Source organism: Rhipicephalus sanguineus, chromosome 2 (genome assembly GCF_013339695.2).
Source record: "Rhipicephalus sanguineus isolate Rsan-2018 chromosome 2, BIME_Rsan_1.4, whole genome shotgun sequence".
NCBI lineage: Eukaryota > Metazoa > Arthropoda > Arachnida > Ixodida > Ixodidae > Rhipicephalus > Rhipicephalus sanguineus.
The window spans coordinates 139,584,791-139,600,752 of NC_051177.1; the positions used below are offsets into that span (position 1 = coordinate 139,584,791).

The following is a 15,962-nucleotide window of genomic DNA, read 5'->3' on the forward strand; positions in this document are numbered from 1 at the left end:
CTATAAAAACAGTACTCATGTTTCTACAATTTATTGAAAAAAAAAAACTTCCTCGAAAAACATCAATGCTTTGCAATGTTTACAAGACACGTTTTCGCGACGGTTAAAGGCATACTGACCCAAAATCGGAAAATTTTACGAGAACTCGGTAAATAAAATCTCAGTGTGCGATTACATCGAATAGATGTCGTCTCTGAGCAAATTTTTCAGCGGATAGTTGTATTTTCGGTGTCTCATCTTTCTACGGTGCCTTAAACAAATCGAACAGAGCGGCCGTGATGTGAGCACCGAGCAGTTATTCGCGCGTACTCTGTCGCTAGAAGAGTCGTCAGTATTCAACTTCAGTTTTTCAACTTCACCGAGCAGGTGTTCCATGCCCGCAGCACTTCTTACACTATACGACAGCCGTTTGCGTTTCGTGCTGTAGCCGTTCACTACGCAGTTAAACTGCTCGTCAACTACAATTATATTTTGCACAAGTAAGTCTCCGTTCCCGAAGCAAAGTGTGGGATTGGGCTAGTTGGTATTCCATTATTAAACTGCTCAGCGCAAAAAATTTGACACGGTACACATAGAAAAGACAAGGACCAGCGCTGGTCATCGTCTTTTCTATGTGTACCGTGTCAAATATTTGCGCTGAGCAGCCCGTTCCCGAGCCGGCGAGTGTAAAATATTCCGCACATCTTGTTCAATACCTCGTCGTAAAATCTCTCGAAAATCCACTACTTTGAAGGCATAGCGACAGCTGACAACTGATCGAATGTCAGTGTGATGCAACTCTCAGTATCGATAGCGTATATAGGTAATCGCCTGCCTTTCGTTTTGCTGTTCTATTTCTGGAGCAGGGGCGTAGCCAAGGGGGGGTTGTGGGGTTTCAACCCCCCCGAAATTTTTCAATTTTGCTTGCGTATATATACACGCACACATACAAACGCACGCACGAACATACATAAAGTATGGTTAACCTCCCCCCCCCCCCCCCCCCCCGACAAAAATTTCTGGCTACGCCCCTGTTCTGGCGGCTCCTCCAAATTGGGCACCGGGGTTTCGCGGGACGCCGTGCGCCTTGGGGGGGGGGGGGGGGGTGATTTGCGCCTAAACCCCGAACATTTTGGCTTTGAAATGTGGGGTGGAAGTGCTAGGAACAAGCGCGGCACGGCACCTGGCCCGAGTTCCCACGTTCCACGTGCCATGGGATCAAAACTTCTTGTCCCGCAACGACACGACGATAGTGCTTTACAATGTCGTCACTCTCAAAATGAACGTCACAGACCTTGCATTTCGCAGTAAGCTTTCTATCTTTGCGATGCAAAGCTTGAATTGCGTAGGGTCTTTTGGAGGTCCGAAGAAGTGTCGTGAAGCGGAGTCGTCGTTGCGGTAGCCGCTCTTACAGCCCGGCGCAAAGCAAGTCGGCATACCGCACTGTGAATCTGTTCGCCCTCGTTACGCTTCGTACATCATGCACGTGTCTTCGTACAAGACGCTAAACCTGCTCAAGAACAGTCGCAAAAATGACGAGCTAACAAAGCGCAGACGACGCTGTAAACCACGTGCGCTCGTACATCGGCGGCGCCGATCACAAGCGCCAGCCGCGGGAGCTAGACGTGACTGCAGCGCCACTAGTTCTCACGACCGCCACGCGGACCGCCTCTCCGGCGGAGCTTTTAAACTGAGTTTGTTCTAGTAACGTTGGGCGGGAACTACGATGATCAGTGCTGGAGTGTGCATAAGTGTTTCCTGGAAGAGAAGCATTCAAGTTCCGTCCAAGAATTGTGGACTGGATACGCTGTTGAATATTCAGGACTTTAAGTGTTCTTGAATAATTTGTAATGCATGAGATTGCATTTGTAGCGCATGATCTGTTTGTTTAGTTCCTGTTGTGTTAACACCATCTGAGTTATGTTGTGAAGTTGTAACTGATACCAGCCGAGTGTGCATGTGTTTGGGATGTTGGGACTGAGAATATATTTCGTTCGTGTTAGCGACTCTCGGCTCTGACTCTGTCTCCGGACCACAACCGGTGTTCGCTGGCGCACTAAAAGGACCAACTCTAAATTGTCCGCACTTTCGTGGTGCGTTTCGGAGGGCCGAAACGTCCACCTTTGGAATCCGACCGGCGACTGCCATCCCCGTTAACGGGACAAGTGACACAAAGATTAACGACCGCATATTGAAAGATGTACCGTAAAAACCCGCGTATAGCCCGGGGTTTTTTTCTAGATTTTAGGGTGTGAAATTTCGGCCCCGTACTATATGCGGGTCCCAAGAATTTTCGGCCCAAATTCAGTTTTGGTTTCGGCATAGCGTGGTGCTATCATCATCATCAGGTGTCTGTGCGCTTCTGCGCTAGGTAGTGTTAGCGGCGTTAGTCTTACGGACCCCCGCGTGCAAGTTTGGTCAGTCGGTCAGTGGCCTTTGCTTCAACTTGGTGCCCATAACGACGGCCTCGATTTTGCTCCTGTGATTTTACGCCATGTCAGGACCGCGCAGGCAGTACTCTGCTGCTTTTAAAAGAAAAGTTATCGCTGCTGCCGAAACCATCGGCAATTGTGCCGCGGAGCGGCAGTTCGGAGTCAACGAGAGGAGTATTCGCGGTTGGCGGAAGCAGAAGGAAGCCCTCTTTGCATGCAGCGGCCAGCGAAAAAGTTTCCGCGGACCGAAAAATGGAGCATTTCTTGACGTGGAACGAGAACTCACAGACTTTGTGCGGGAGCAGCGAGCTGCACATCTCGCTGTCAACATCGAGCTGCTACAAGCGAAGGCAAGGGAGATCGCTCGAGACAAAGGCATTCAGCCGGAGGATTTCAAAGCGAGCAAGCATTGGGTGTCTCGCTTCATGCGCCGCGCTGGGTTCTCCCTACGTCGGCGTACATCGATCTCGCAGAAGCTACCAGAGAGCTACGAAGAGGACCTTGTGGCTTTTCAAAAGTACATAATTGCGTTGCGAAAGGCAGTCCCCTTTCAGCTGGGCCAGATCGGCAACGCGGATCAAACACCGGTCTACCTGGATATGCCCTCGGCGCTGACGGTGCATCAAAAAGGCTCCAGGCAAGTTATCGTGCGATCGACTGGGAATGAAAAAACGCGGGTAACTGTAATGTTATCCTGCATGGCTGACGGTCGCAAGCTGCCACCCTACGTGGTGTTCAAATGAAAGACGCTGCCGAAGGGGGAGAAGTTCCCAAAAAATGTCGTCGTCCGCTGCCAGGACAAGGGGTGGATGGACGAATCGCTAGTCCTTGACTGGATAAAGTCCGTGTCGTGTCGACGGCACGGGGCACTGCTGGGACTCCCTTCGATGCTTGTGCTCGACGCATTTCGGTGTCACCTGGCCGACTCCGTAAAGCGACTGCTGCGCGACTCCCGCACCGAGCTCGTCGTCATCCCGGGAGGGATGACATCATCCCGGGATGACATCACAGCTGCAGCCGCTTGATGTGTGCCTTAATAAGCCATTTAGGGACCATGTCAAGCGCCTGTACGTGGAGTGGATGAGGTCCGGAGAACCAGAAGTGACCCCTGCCGGACGGCTGAAACGGGCCTCGCCAGCGATGCTCTAATCGTGGATAGTCGAGGCTTGGGCCTGCATTCCAGAGGCGCTCGTTTGCCGCGCCTTCAAAAAGTGCTCCATCTCGAACGCGCTTGATGGCACTGAGGATGATGTGCTGTGGGAGAACATTTCCGGCAAGGGAACTTCGGAAGAGAGTGCGTCCGACGACGACGATGAATGAAGTGTCAATAAATGCATTTTTTCCATTTTCCTCAGACTACAGTCAAACCTCGTTAATACGTACCCGCTTTAAGCGTACTAACGGTTAAAACGTAGTTGCGATGAATCCCCGACCGAGTCTCATAGAGCCCAATGCATTCGCTGACCGCTTAAGCCGTAGTACTTCGCCCTACGCCTACCGGTTAGTGCGTACCCTGCGTACCGCGATAACGTTTTGTGCCATAAAATTTTACTGCGCCGCTGAACTTCCCGACGCCACAATGTGCCGCCAAAGGTTTTCCGTCTTTTCGAGAAGTGCGTAGATCGGTCGATCACTGATTCCGACTTCCGCGCGATTGCGGCGATGCCTTTGCGGGTAAGCGGGAAAGAACGAAGGTGAGGCGGCGGCCACCGACGAGCGCGCCAGCATGACTTATCGCCGACAACCTTATCACAATAAGTATCTTCAGATATCTGCTCGGGCACGCGTGCGGCGCAGCACCACTTTAAGCCTACTGCACGCTTTTAATAGGCGACAACCTGAACGCGCTGGGCCGCCGATCGCTGCTGCCTCGTTGCGCGGGGCCGTGTTCAAGCGCGCGCCGCTTTGTAGAAAAGAAAGCAGCTCGCTGTTGCGGAGTTGAGCGTTGCTGGTCACGGGCGACGAGGAACCTCTGCATTGACGCTATCACGTCAAACGCACACGTACGGTACAGCAACCGTAGCGCTGTTGTAACCATACTGCACGCTTTTATTGGGCGACCACCCAAACGCGCTGCCGTTCGCTGCCAGGACCGCTACAGCGTCGCGGAGTGCGCATCGCTTGCAGGAAGTCCGTCATCGCCGCGTTAACCGAACAAGCTACTCGCCGCATCTGTGCACGGTCTGGAGCGAAGTGGGTACAAAGAACACTCCCACGACAAGTGCGCGCGTGCGGTACAGCAAGCGGCCCGGCAGTGACGGCGTGAGCCGAGAAGGCGACGCGCTGCACGCAACTAGCCAGGAGACTATCGGCTCCACGCAGCCGTACCGCGTTTCACTGGAACTGCGTCAGTTTTCGTTTATGAGCAGATCGCGGTACAGACGCACGCACATATATCGCGGAAAGCCGACACTGTCCGTTCTGTCGCTATGTTGGTCACTGCGTATACCGGACCCTGTAATAGTTCCGAAATGCTGCTTGGCGTCGCCACCGCGCGCTATCGGCACTATCGGACGGTCGCGCGAGAGTACCAGAATCTTTTCTCCACTTTGGCAAAAAGAAAGAAAAGGCTTTGCAATGGGTACTTTAGGCAATATTTGCTGTGGCACTGTATTTATTTCTTTGCTGGCGGCGATGGCGTACACGAGGAGATGCAAATCTTTACTTGGTGGTTAATGCGTACTACCGTTTAGTGCGTAGTTACGCGGCGTTCCCGGCAGGTACGCATTAACGAGGTTCCACTGTATATTCGGGTAAAAACTTTTTTTCTCACGTTTGCTATCCCCGAATTACACCCCGGACTACATGCGGGTCCGAGCTATATGCGGGTTTTTACGGTACTTCCCCGTAATAAACTGACTGAGTGCCAGTGCTCTTTAGTTTAAGAGAAATGAACATGCGAGGTTTGCAGAAATGTGCGCACCGTGTTCCATCGGCTTTCCAGCTGACCATGTACTCCTTTTCCTTCAACCTGTGTATGTTGTGCCGGTCCATGGACACTGGCTGGCTGCCAGGGAAGCCTGAACTGCAAGGCAACAACAGAGACAAGGGCGTGTTTGCAAGAGCAATGTTTTACACTAGCCGGCACTACAGCAAAAACTTGCACAGATGAACACCTTACTAAGAGGCACTGATACAGTTGCACCTGCATATATTGAACTTGCATGTAACAAACTGTGTATATCAAACAGTTGTAATATATTTTCGATATATCAAGTATTTTACATATACTATTTTACATATAAAGGCTTTGCAATGGGTACTTTAGGCAATATTTGCTGTGGCACTGTATTTATCGAATTACCCATATATGTAGAACTCTTTTGTGAACCCTTTCAGAATTAATATATCCAGGTTCAATTGCATAAGAGATAATTAGGTATAAGAGACACCAGTGTGCCCACTCCTCATCACACACTACATGGGCCTCTAGCATTTCGGCTCCATCGAAACACGACTGCCGTGGCCGGGATCGAACCTGCGACTAGCCAAGCACCGCAACCGCTACACCGCCGCGGCGGACGAGGGGGTGTGTGTCTCTTATAAAGGAGTTCAACTGTAGCAAAACAGCCATTTGGGCTAGTTGGTAACGGTTCATATCTTAAAGCAAAAAGGCGCACTGCGGGAACAAGGACACAAGAAGGGAGGAACCGACGACAAGTTTTGTTTCGGCGAGGTAAATTGCACCACGTGCCTTTTTTGTAACGTACTTATGTGTGCTCTTTCAATAAACCTTCAGTTGCGAGTGTGCGCTTTGTGTCGTCGGTTCCTCCCTTCTTATGTCCTTGTTCCCACAGTGCGCCTTTTTGCTTTAAGATATGGGTTCAACTGTATTGCATGCCCTGCTCTGCAACACAGCTGCAGACCTTCTACAGTGAAGTACCGGTGCCAGCACTGATTGCTGCACGGTGTGCAAACATCATTTACCCCAGCTACACAATGAGCACCCGTGTTTATGACTACTGTATTCATCGCGCATATCATGGCCAAGCAAACGTGAAAAAGTAGAACCACCAGCACTACATAGTCAATCACCAGCCATGACTGCAGGCTAACACTACCTGCAGCAAGGATGCTGTATTGCAAGCACTACCACCACCACTAGTGCAAAATGTTGAACTTCAAGGGGCATGCAACCCGGCACTGCATCCTCCCCACACAAGTGCAACTGATACACTCAAGCAACTTCAACATCCACAGCAGTGCAGTCAAACGCAGAATAAGTAGGCAAGCTGTTATACAGCTAACGATGACGACGGGTGTGCGTGGCCTTATAAGCGTACCGCAGTGTAAACTAGAATAGGAAAGTAAAAGCGAATGCCAGCCTGCTGCACTTGTAGCTTTAAGTTGGCAAGTTTTCATGCATTAAGACCGAAATGCAGGTGGCAAAAAGAAGAGTGTGCAAACACTGCTACTACAGCTTTAAGTACAGTCTTGTATTGTCTATCCACCCAGTGCTAACCGGGGCGGAGAAGCATGTGGCTCCCTCAGCTGGGCCTACAGCCGCCGCAGCCACGATTTCAACAGGAATGTAACTAATTATCGCTATATTTAATAAACGTAATTTTCATAGCATATAAAATGCAAAATTCAGAGAAAGAGGGCACACTAAGAAATATTATGTATAGAAGTTTGAAGATAAATTTTAGCTTAGCTTATTTAGCAAGATTTCATTATACCGAAGTTCCTCGGGGTTTCCTCTTGCAGCTTCATGCTTCCGCTACATGGATGACTATTTCTCCTTTCATCACGCTGCAATCAACAGAGTGCTAAAACTGCAGAGTCACTGCAGCGTGTGCAATGAACGGAGCTGTGAGACATGCAAAAAGAAATAAAAGGGGACAACTACTGACCTCTCCCAGTGGCAAAGCTCCTGGCACCTTCGTTGTATCTGCAGGAGCTTGGGCTGAGTGGTGATGGGCTCCACACCAGGGACACCCTCCATGAAGGTAGGGTTCTGCATACGAGGCATGCCAGTGGAGCTCGAGGCGAGTATAAGCTAAGAGGCCGACCGAACACTGCCTCCCCACAGGCACGGACAAGGTGGCACAACCTCATTTATTTACCAAACACTGCCAGAGTACCAAGGATGTTCTAAGCACACTTTCAGGTTACGCAAGAGCAAAAAAAAAGCACGAGACAAAGGGCACCGATCATCTCGGAAAGAGACGCTACCAAAAATGAAAAGCAATTTTTCTCGCATCAGTCAGTGGCCCTTTGACAATTCTAAAAGCATTACTCTTGGCGCAAGAGGACGCTTGGTAACAAGCAAAAAGAAAGTCTCAGTTCTGTCACATGGACGAAACAATGAATGCGATGGCAACAAGTTGGAATGTTTTTGTACAAAGTAAGGCTAGCAGCTAACTCCTTTAATATGCGACCTGGGGTAACTCTGCAAAACGCTGGCATAAGGAAACACAGCCACTGCAGTGAGCAAAGTGAACTTTGTGCTGTACTTGAAAGCTCAGTACATCCGAACATGTCAAAGCTTAGCTGACACTACTGAAGCACGTGGAATGTACAGGAGTATTTAAAAGTTCCCAGGCTTTGCTGCCACAGAATTACATGGGATAGCAGCCTGGAAACTTATGGCCACCCCTGTACACTTCAAGGACTGGCTGGACACAGTGGTTACAATAACATCGTCAGGACAGTTACCAGTGCGACCTAGTAGCAGCAGCTTGAGAAAATAAGTGAGCGCATAGGTATAGCCACGATGCTCAGCAAAAGCTTTCTTTTCTTTCCTCAAAATTTTTGTGCTTCGAGGCACCAGTGCGGGCCTTGTGGGAGGGAGGGCCTTTAAGAAAAAATGTCCTCTATGCAAGCTGTCCAAATTCACATCCCACACAATGGAGATTTCAGGAACGCTTTGCTTTTAACGAAAATTGCAATGAAGCCAATTTCCTGTAACCCCAACCTTGATGTGACAAGGGTTTATTGCATGCCCCGAAAGGATTAAAAGCGGTCCCAGATTGAATCTGGCCGATACTTGTTAAAATTAGCGGAATGAGCATTATAGAGCGTGAGAAAGAGCATTAATCCAAAGTGCACAGACCTTCTTGTTGAACTCCCGTCTCCGTCGTGTATGCACAGGTCCATCTCCGCCACCATCACCACCCAGTGCATTGCCATCATCGTCAAGGTCCTCGTTCTCCTCTACAAAGAAGCAAACACGACACTTGACAAAACCTGTCAACATGTCACCACAAGCTTGGATACATAACGAAAAAAAAAAAATGCCGCAGAACGCTCAGGTCCATGATAAGCAGGCTCAACTGTACTGCTACTGCCACTACTACTGAACTACTACAGTCGAACACGGATATATCGAACTCGAAGGGGATTGCGAATTAGTTCGATATATGAAAAAATCGAGATAAAAAGATACAGGTCCCGAGACCTTACCAGTGGCGGACGGTCACCTACAATCGGCGCATTCAAGAATGACAACTAATACCGCACACACGATGCAACAGAATGTTTTATTTGCGTGAAGAAAAATCGCTTATCTTGGCCTGCTTCTTTGTCTTCGAAATGAAGTTGAAGACGCTGGCCTCGATCCTATCGAGGCTGTCCAGGTGCGACAGCCCGGTTCCCTCCATGTCACCGCAACAACGGCGAATCAAGCCGAACGCTGCTGCCACTTCAGCGGCGGAGTACGCGCGTGTAGCCGCCGCCTTGTCTGGACGGTCTTTGTCGCCACTTGAGCTGTCGGCCTGGGCATCCTGGGTACCTGTGGCCGCAGCTACAGCGAAATCTCGGTATAACGAACTTCAGGGGACCGCGAAAAAAATGTTCGTTATTCTGAAAGTTCGTTATCGTGAAAGCCCAAAAATTTACCATAACAATAGAATTTCAGTAACGCAAGCGTCCTACCTTTGCAACGGTACGTCCTTAAACTCGTTTCTCACAACAATGCACACGTGAACGTCAGACAAGGCACGTTTATTTGAAATAGCCCGTGATCGTTTTTTGACAGGTGCAGCACAAACTCTGCGTCACGAACGATTCTAGACCGTCCGCATTTTTATGCGCCGCTTCGGTCGCTATTCCGCTTTTTTCTATGAATATGCGGAGTTTCCTCAAGTAGTCCAACGCATCTGTGGCCGACACGGACTCGTAGCGATCTTCCGGTGCTATCGTGACATCGTCGTCCATGTCATCGCTGCAATCCTTTAAGGCCCAACTGCATGCACGCGAGTTTTGAGCGACGGCCCACAGGATTTGCTGTCGCGAAAGGCCATCCATCGCTGTCGCAGGTTTCTGGAAAGCCAGAAAACATTGTTTGTCGCCCGGAAGTGAGCATGACGATATCCGGCAACATGGCAGCATCTCTGACCCTCGCTTCGGTTGCAATTCGCTCGTGATGCCTGCAATCGGCGCGTACTTCAAGGAATGCAAGTTATAGACTACCTTCTTTACAGCCTCATCTCACGCGGAAAGCGAGGCAGCGGCCGTATTTTGTCGTTTTGATCAATGGTTCGTTTTGATGTTTCTGTGGTAGCTTGCTGCATTGGTGGTAACTTGCTGCAATGTCAACATCGTCGTCGTGTGAGGTAGCCCTTCTCCCTGCGAAGCAACGATGTGAGGCGCTGCGGCTTTTCTTAAACGTTCTATGACAGCAAGAGGAAACGTTGTTGAGATGCGCCTCGTGGACTAACCCCAACATAACGCAGTTTGCAAAGTGCGACGTAGCGTAGGCAGTGTACGCTTCCGGGCGCCCCATGGGATCACAGCAGATACTACTGTCGCGGTTAAACATAAGATTGCGAAAAAAGAAAGTCACGAAACGCTTTTATGGCATCCTTATCTCAAACAAGACAATAATAAATTTGGCATGTTGTCATTCATCTACTCTGTAATTCTTTTTCGTAATTTGTCTGCGTGCACGCAAGTTTTCAATCGTCGCGAACATGTGGGTGCTCCCGTCGCGACAGCACTACGGAGCCCGTTTGTCGCAGTCGGTCGCCTTCGCTCGAAAGTCGCGTGCAATGCATACGGTTGGGCCTTTACAAAACCTGATGCGTTGTCGCCTCCGCAACGGTGGGGAAAAAAAAAATTCTCCGCCCGCGTCTTTTTCTTCCCGCGCCATTTCAGGTTTTTGCGGGAGGGCGTCCGCTCTTCGCGCTGCGTCGTCTGCTACCTTACAGCTCCGACTGCCATGACCGATACACTGAAATCTAAGAATCCTCGCATTTCGGGATATAAGTTCGTAGCACTGAGGTGTTGTTAAAATTACACGGGAATTAAATAACGATCGTTATTCTGAAATGTCCGTTATTCTGAAGTTCGTAGTAGTGAAATATTTTTACATTGAAACTATAAGCAGTCGGCACGGGATTTCTTAAAAGTTCGTTAATGTGGTGTTCATTGTAACGAGGTTTGACTGTACAATGTCCTCGTCAGCGAGGCTCGCAACAGCCTGAACATTGCAGTCCGCTTCCACGAAATCATCCGCAGACACTTCGGGTGGTACGGCAGCTGGGAAGAGGGACAACAACTCGCGAAACGCGTCGTCTATGCGCTCGTCGTCGCAGTCTTCACCGGTTTCCACAAGTTCCGCCGTCACGAAGCCTGCCTTCCGGAAGCAGTTGGCCACAGTGTCCATCTTCACGTCTCGCAAGGCGCCCGTCATCATTTGAATGGCACCAAGCAGGTCAACCTTCAGCTCGGTGCCCATGCAGAGGTTGACCAGCAGCCTATCAAGGAGTCGCCTCCCGTAGCCCACCTTGAAGGACTTGATGATGCCCTGGTCGAGTGGTTGCAGCTTCGCTGTCGTGTTGGCCGGTAGAAACTTCAGCTCGATGTTTTTGAGCTCGCAGGTGGTGTGGTAGGCCGAGCAGTTGTCCACAAGAAGGCAAGCGCGACGCCCCGACTTGCCCAGCTCGATGTCCCACGCTTGCAGCCATTCTGTGAACAGCCGACGCGTCATCCACGCCTTCTTGTTCGATGCGTAGCAAACGGGGAGCTGCTTAGAGTTCTTGAAACAGCGCGGTGCCCTTGCTTTCCCGATCACAAACGGCTGGAGCTTCCGAGACCCATCCATGTTGGCTGCCAGCAGAACGCTCACGCGGACTTTACTCATTTTGCCGCCGTGACACGTGCTACCCCGGACGTCGAGAGTCTTGCTTGGCAGCATTTGCCAAAATAGACCAGTCTCGTCGGCGTTGAAGATATCCGCAGGTGAAAACGTCGCGGAGATTTCCAGCCACTCCTTTGTCATCCACTGCTGGATGTCCTGGCTGCTTATGGCTTCGCTTTCACCAGAAATGGTTTTGCCGACGATGTTGAAGCGTTGCTTAAATCGGTGACGCCACCTGGTGTTGTCGGCGAAATTGTCTTCACCGAGTGCAGCGGCAAACCATTTGGCCTTAGCCATCAGCATTGGGCCATCCACAGGAATGTTCTTCGCGCGCACTTCTAAGAACAGGCATAGAGTGCCTGTTCTACTTTCCCGTGGGCAGGAGCGCGCACACGACAGGCTCCTGACGTCTGCTGCTCTGCCGCCTTTGCTTTGATATCTGCCTTGTTCTTCAACAAGGTGCTTAGCGTGCTCCGTGGTATCCCGATGTCGTCCGCCACCGCCGAACTTTTTTTCGACCGCCTCAACACGCTGTATGGCTTTCAACTTCGTCGCAAAGTCAGGGTTCTTGCGCTTCTTGACGCTGGCCATTGCTACATGAGAAGTCGAAAATTCAAGCAGTCCGCAGCACCTTTGCACAGCACGCATGCAAAAGAGGAATGCGGTGGTATGCGACAACTCACGGAAGTGGACTCCGCCAACAAAGCGCTCGCGATCAGTGGCAATGGCGGTGATGGCTACCCGGGCTACCTGCGAGGGCAGCAGCAATGTACGAAAGGCGCGAACTGTGGTTGGCTGAGCAAATATGAAAGGCGCGGGCTGTGGTTGGCTGATCAAACCTCACAAAACAGCAACAAAAAAAAAGAAAGAAAAGGCGAAAGGAGGAAGCCGCCGGCTCCTTTGTTCCTACTCTAAAAAAAAGAAAAGGCGAAAGGAGGACGTTGCCGGCTACTTCGTTCCTGCTCTCCGAGCCGACGGTAACGCGGAGAAAGCATGAGAGAGAGAGAGAAAAAAAAAAGCCATTCCGCAAGTTGGAGAATGCGCCCAACCGGAGTAAAGTCTGAGCCTTCTCGCCCTCACGTTTTTCAATCATATCGGGTGTCGGTGGAGGCGCGGTGCCGCAAAGGTCGCGGGGTGCAGCAAGTGCCAAAGCGCGCCTTCCAGCTCACGCGGTGTTCGATATATCCGATGGCAAGTAAAAATACCGTTCGATATAAACGTGCGAATTTCTATACTTTTACAGAAGATTTTCAAGGGGATAATTTACGAGTTCGATATATGTGGGTTCGATATATCCGTGTTCGACTGTACTGCTGGAGCCAAGCTTACCATCACACCAGCTGGGCCGAGGTGGAGGCGGAGGAGTTTCGTCAACATCCCCGTATCGCTTGAAAAGCTCTCGAAGGTAATCTGCTTTGTAGATGCCAGGTGGCCGAGCCTGCAAACATTAAGGAACAGTGCCTTGCAAACCAATGCACTGACTGCTCACAAAACATGGCGTATATGTGTTGAATGAACTGGGCTGGGCTACACAAAGCCGGATCTTCAACAAATAAGAGACTCGCGGATTACTTGAACTGGCTAAGCATGAACAAGGTAAGCAAGACGTGCACTAGTTGTGCCATCTACACAGAGGTTAAACTAAAATTTAGAGGTGTTTGAAAAAGTGAAATTTCCTAAGCGAATCGAACAAGAATATTCCAGGAATTAAGGGGAGACGTGGGTCTTGAAAAGTGTGTTTTTAATAGCTGACTGAATGGAATGAAATTTAATACACTTATTCAATTTTTTCTGGAGATTCCAAATCTCTGAGTAGATTTTTAATAGCTGCATTAGAACAAAAGATATGCTAGTTCTACAACGTTTTCTAGCACAATTCTTACGGGGATTTTTGGCAACTTCTTTTTGTCAAACGCAAAGCAAAGTATGTGGCAAGATTGCCAGAAAGCTAGTCTAGCCGATGATGCTATTTATTTTCTTGTAATGTTGTTTACCAAATAATAATTCTCGATGAACATAAAGTGTATGAGGCAAAAATTTTTCACTGATATTTGTGTTTGTTTCTTTGGCATTCGAAGTTCGATGAAAACAATCAAATTAGCATCATTGGCTACACGAGCTCTCTGGCAGTCTTGCCACATATTTTGTTTTTGTGTTTGACAAAGCAAAGTTGCCAAAAAATACCGTAAGAAATATGCTCTCAGAAATTTCATATCTTTTGTTCTAATGTGGATAATAAAAGTCTACTTGAAGATTTGGAATCTGCAGAAAGAACTGAATAAGTGTATTAAATTTCATTCACTTAACCCCTCTTATAAAAAAAAACTTTGTCAAGACCCACGTCTCCCCTTAACCCACGAGCATTGAATCAAATAGTGAATATATTTTAAACAGTCCACAAGATGCCCAGAAAACCGAGGAGCCTGTAAATGATTAATGATTGCTTTGACTTATCTGGCTCATAATGGCAATGACAGCAATGATATAAAGAAATGGCATGTTACTAGATTCACGCAGGGTGTTCACTGATGGGGAGAAGTGCGATACTAACACATTGCAACATTGTTTTAAAACAGTGGTGGACCTATAGGAGAGAGGGAATAAACTTCCCATAGTTAAACTCTCTCCCTCATGCTATGCCTGGTTCCTACGTTCAACACAATTCCCATACACAGATCAAAGAAGCCAATAAGCAAAGCAAGTTATTGTAAAAGCAGATTAGAAACATCAGCTTCTGCAAGCATCTTCAGCAATATATCACACTAACACCCTACCTCCAAGGATGTAGAGCCCCACATGGTTTCTAAACTGTACAGAAATTCAAGAACTTCTTATGCGCTTTGATTTTGTAAACAGATGATCACTAACGTATAGCCGACTTACAGCATCTGAGCATAAAGCATGCTAATGTGTCACTTGGAACAGAAATTAAACTTTCTGCGCTTGAAAAAAACAAAACGGTAGCATACGATGGGCGGAAACAGCCAGTTGCATAACTGGTGTCATGCCAATGATATCTCAGGACCCTTACATGACTCACATGTCCTGTCACTACACTTCCTTTTACCAGTGCTTTCCTGGGTTTAGCGATAGATAACTCTGACAGTAACATGATCAAGTAAAAAGAAAAAATTAGGGTGTTTATGTGCCAGAATCACTCTACGACTCCAAGGCTCACCGTAGTGGAGGACTACGAAATAATTTTAACCGCCTGTGGTTCTTTGATGTACACCTAAATCTAAGTTCTCGTATGTTCCTGTATTTTGACCCCATTGAATGTGACCGAGTAAAACAAAACAACGTTGTGACGACCAGGAACCTTTGACGCTAGTTCAAAGCGGCAGTATGGCAATTTATTGAGCAGCCACAAGATATGTCCTAAACGTTGCATGTTCGGAAAGTTGTCAAACAACTAACAAAAATGACTTGCTAAGTAGGGAGATCTTTTACAAACCATCCATCCTCTCTATAAAGCTGCAATACGCAACTTATAAAAATAGCTCTTAGCAAATTTAGCAATTAATACTGTTTTTGGATTAGAAGCAGCTTTCAGTGGTTGCCCCATCTTTATCGTTCAAAAGGAATAGGTTATTTGACTGATTGTTTGATTGATTGATTCAATCATTGATAAAGCCACACTCACCTCTGCAATGGCCCTGACTGCTGCTTCAATACTGAAAGAGAATAACAAAACATGGCACTTCATTTTCTGAACAGACCTAAGTGTGCCAACACCCCTCTAAGTTATCATAGAATGAGCTTGCTACTGGACTCTATTGCCAAACTAATTTCCTGCTCACATAATTTTTTTTTAATCTGTCATGTATTAGCAGAGGTATCGCACGAAACAAGCACTTGCTCCCATTTTTCATTGCCATGAGCACGATGGAAGCCACACAGTAGGCAATACCAAGGGGGCAATGTACCTCCCGAAAGATGCGTCACCTTGCAGAGTGGGCGATTCACCTTCTGATGTGATGTTACACACACAAGCGTATGTTCACCATGCCAATGGCACACGTCTCATCATGTGGAATGTCCCGCACGCAAGCAAACATGTTCAGACGCTTGGCTTCCTCAAGAATATCCTTTGCGCAAGCCAGGCAGTTCAGACGCCTTGCACACTTTTACAATGCTGCCAGAGCGTCATCTAGCCACTGTTACGTCACTCGCATTGACCGTAATGGGCACCAATTTCAGCTGGAATTTTCATCTCAGATTTATATAGTAATTATGGCCCAAGCTATAGACTGGTTTAATTAAAAGAGCTGAATGTTGGGTGCGTTGGTGTTCTGACATAAATACCATCCTAAGTAGCGCAACTAGACAGGACGACAGAAAGGAACAGACGAACACATTCACAAACTGACAAGTGAATTTTACTGAAGGCAGATCCACAGGTTTATATATCAACAAGCTGTGCACTTGCACTGCCACAACCAATGGAGATAATAAAGCTGAAATGATCA

At 48.4% G+C, this 15,962-nt stretch overlaps 1 protein-coding gene across 1 annotated transcript in view; it reads right to left on the reverse strand.

The window, feature by feature from the left end:
- Positions 1–15,962, reverse strand: part of LOC119383714 (mRNA-capping enzyme) — a 74,548-nt gene that overhangs the window by 39,601 nt on the left and 18,985 nt on the right. Inside the window, exons 7-11 of the mRNA XM_037651989.2 lie at positions 15,137–15,167; positions 12,823–12,931; positions 8,467–8,567; positions 7,265–7,368; positions 5,335–5,436 (exon numbers count right to left, since the gene is read on the reverse strand). Of these exons, the coding sequence (XP_037507917.1) occupies positions 5,335–5,436; positions 7,265–7,368; positions 8,467–8,567; positions 12,823–12,931; positions 15,137–15,167 (447 nt within the window). The remainder of the gene's footprint in view (positions 1–5,334; positions 5,437–7,264; positions 7,369–8,466; positions 8,568–12,822; positions 12,932–15,136; positions 15,168–15,962) is intronic.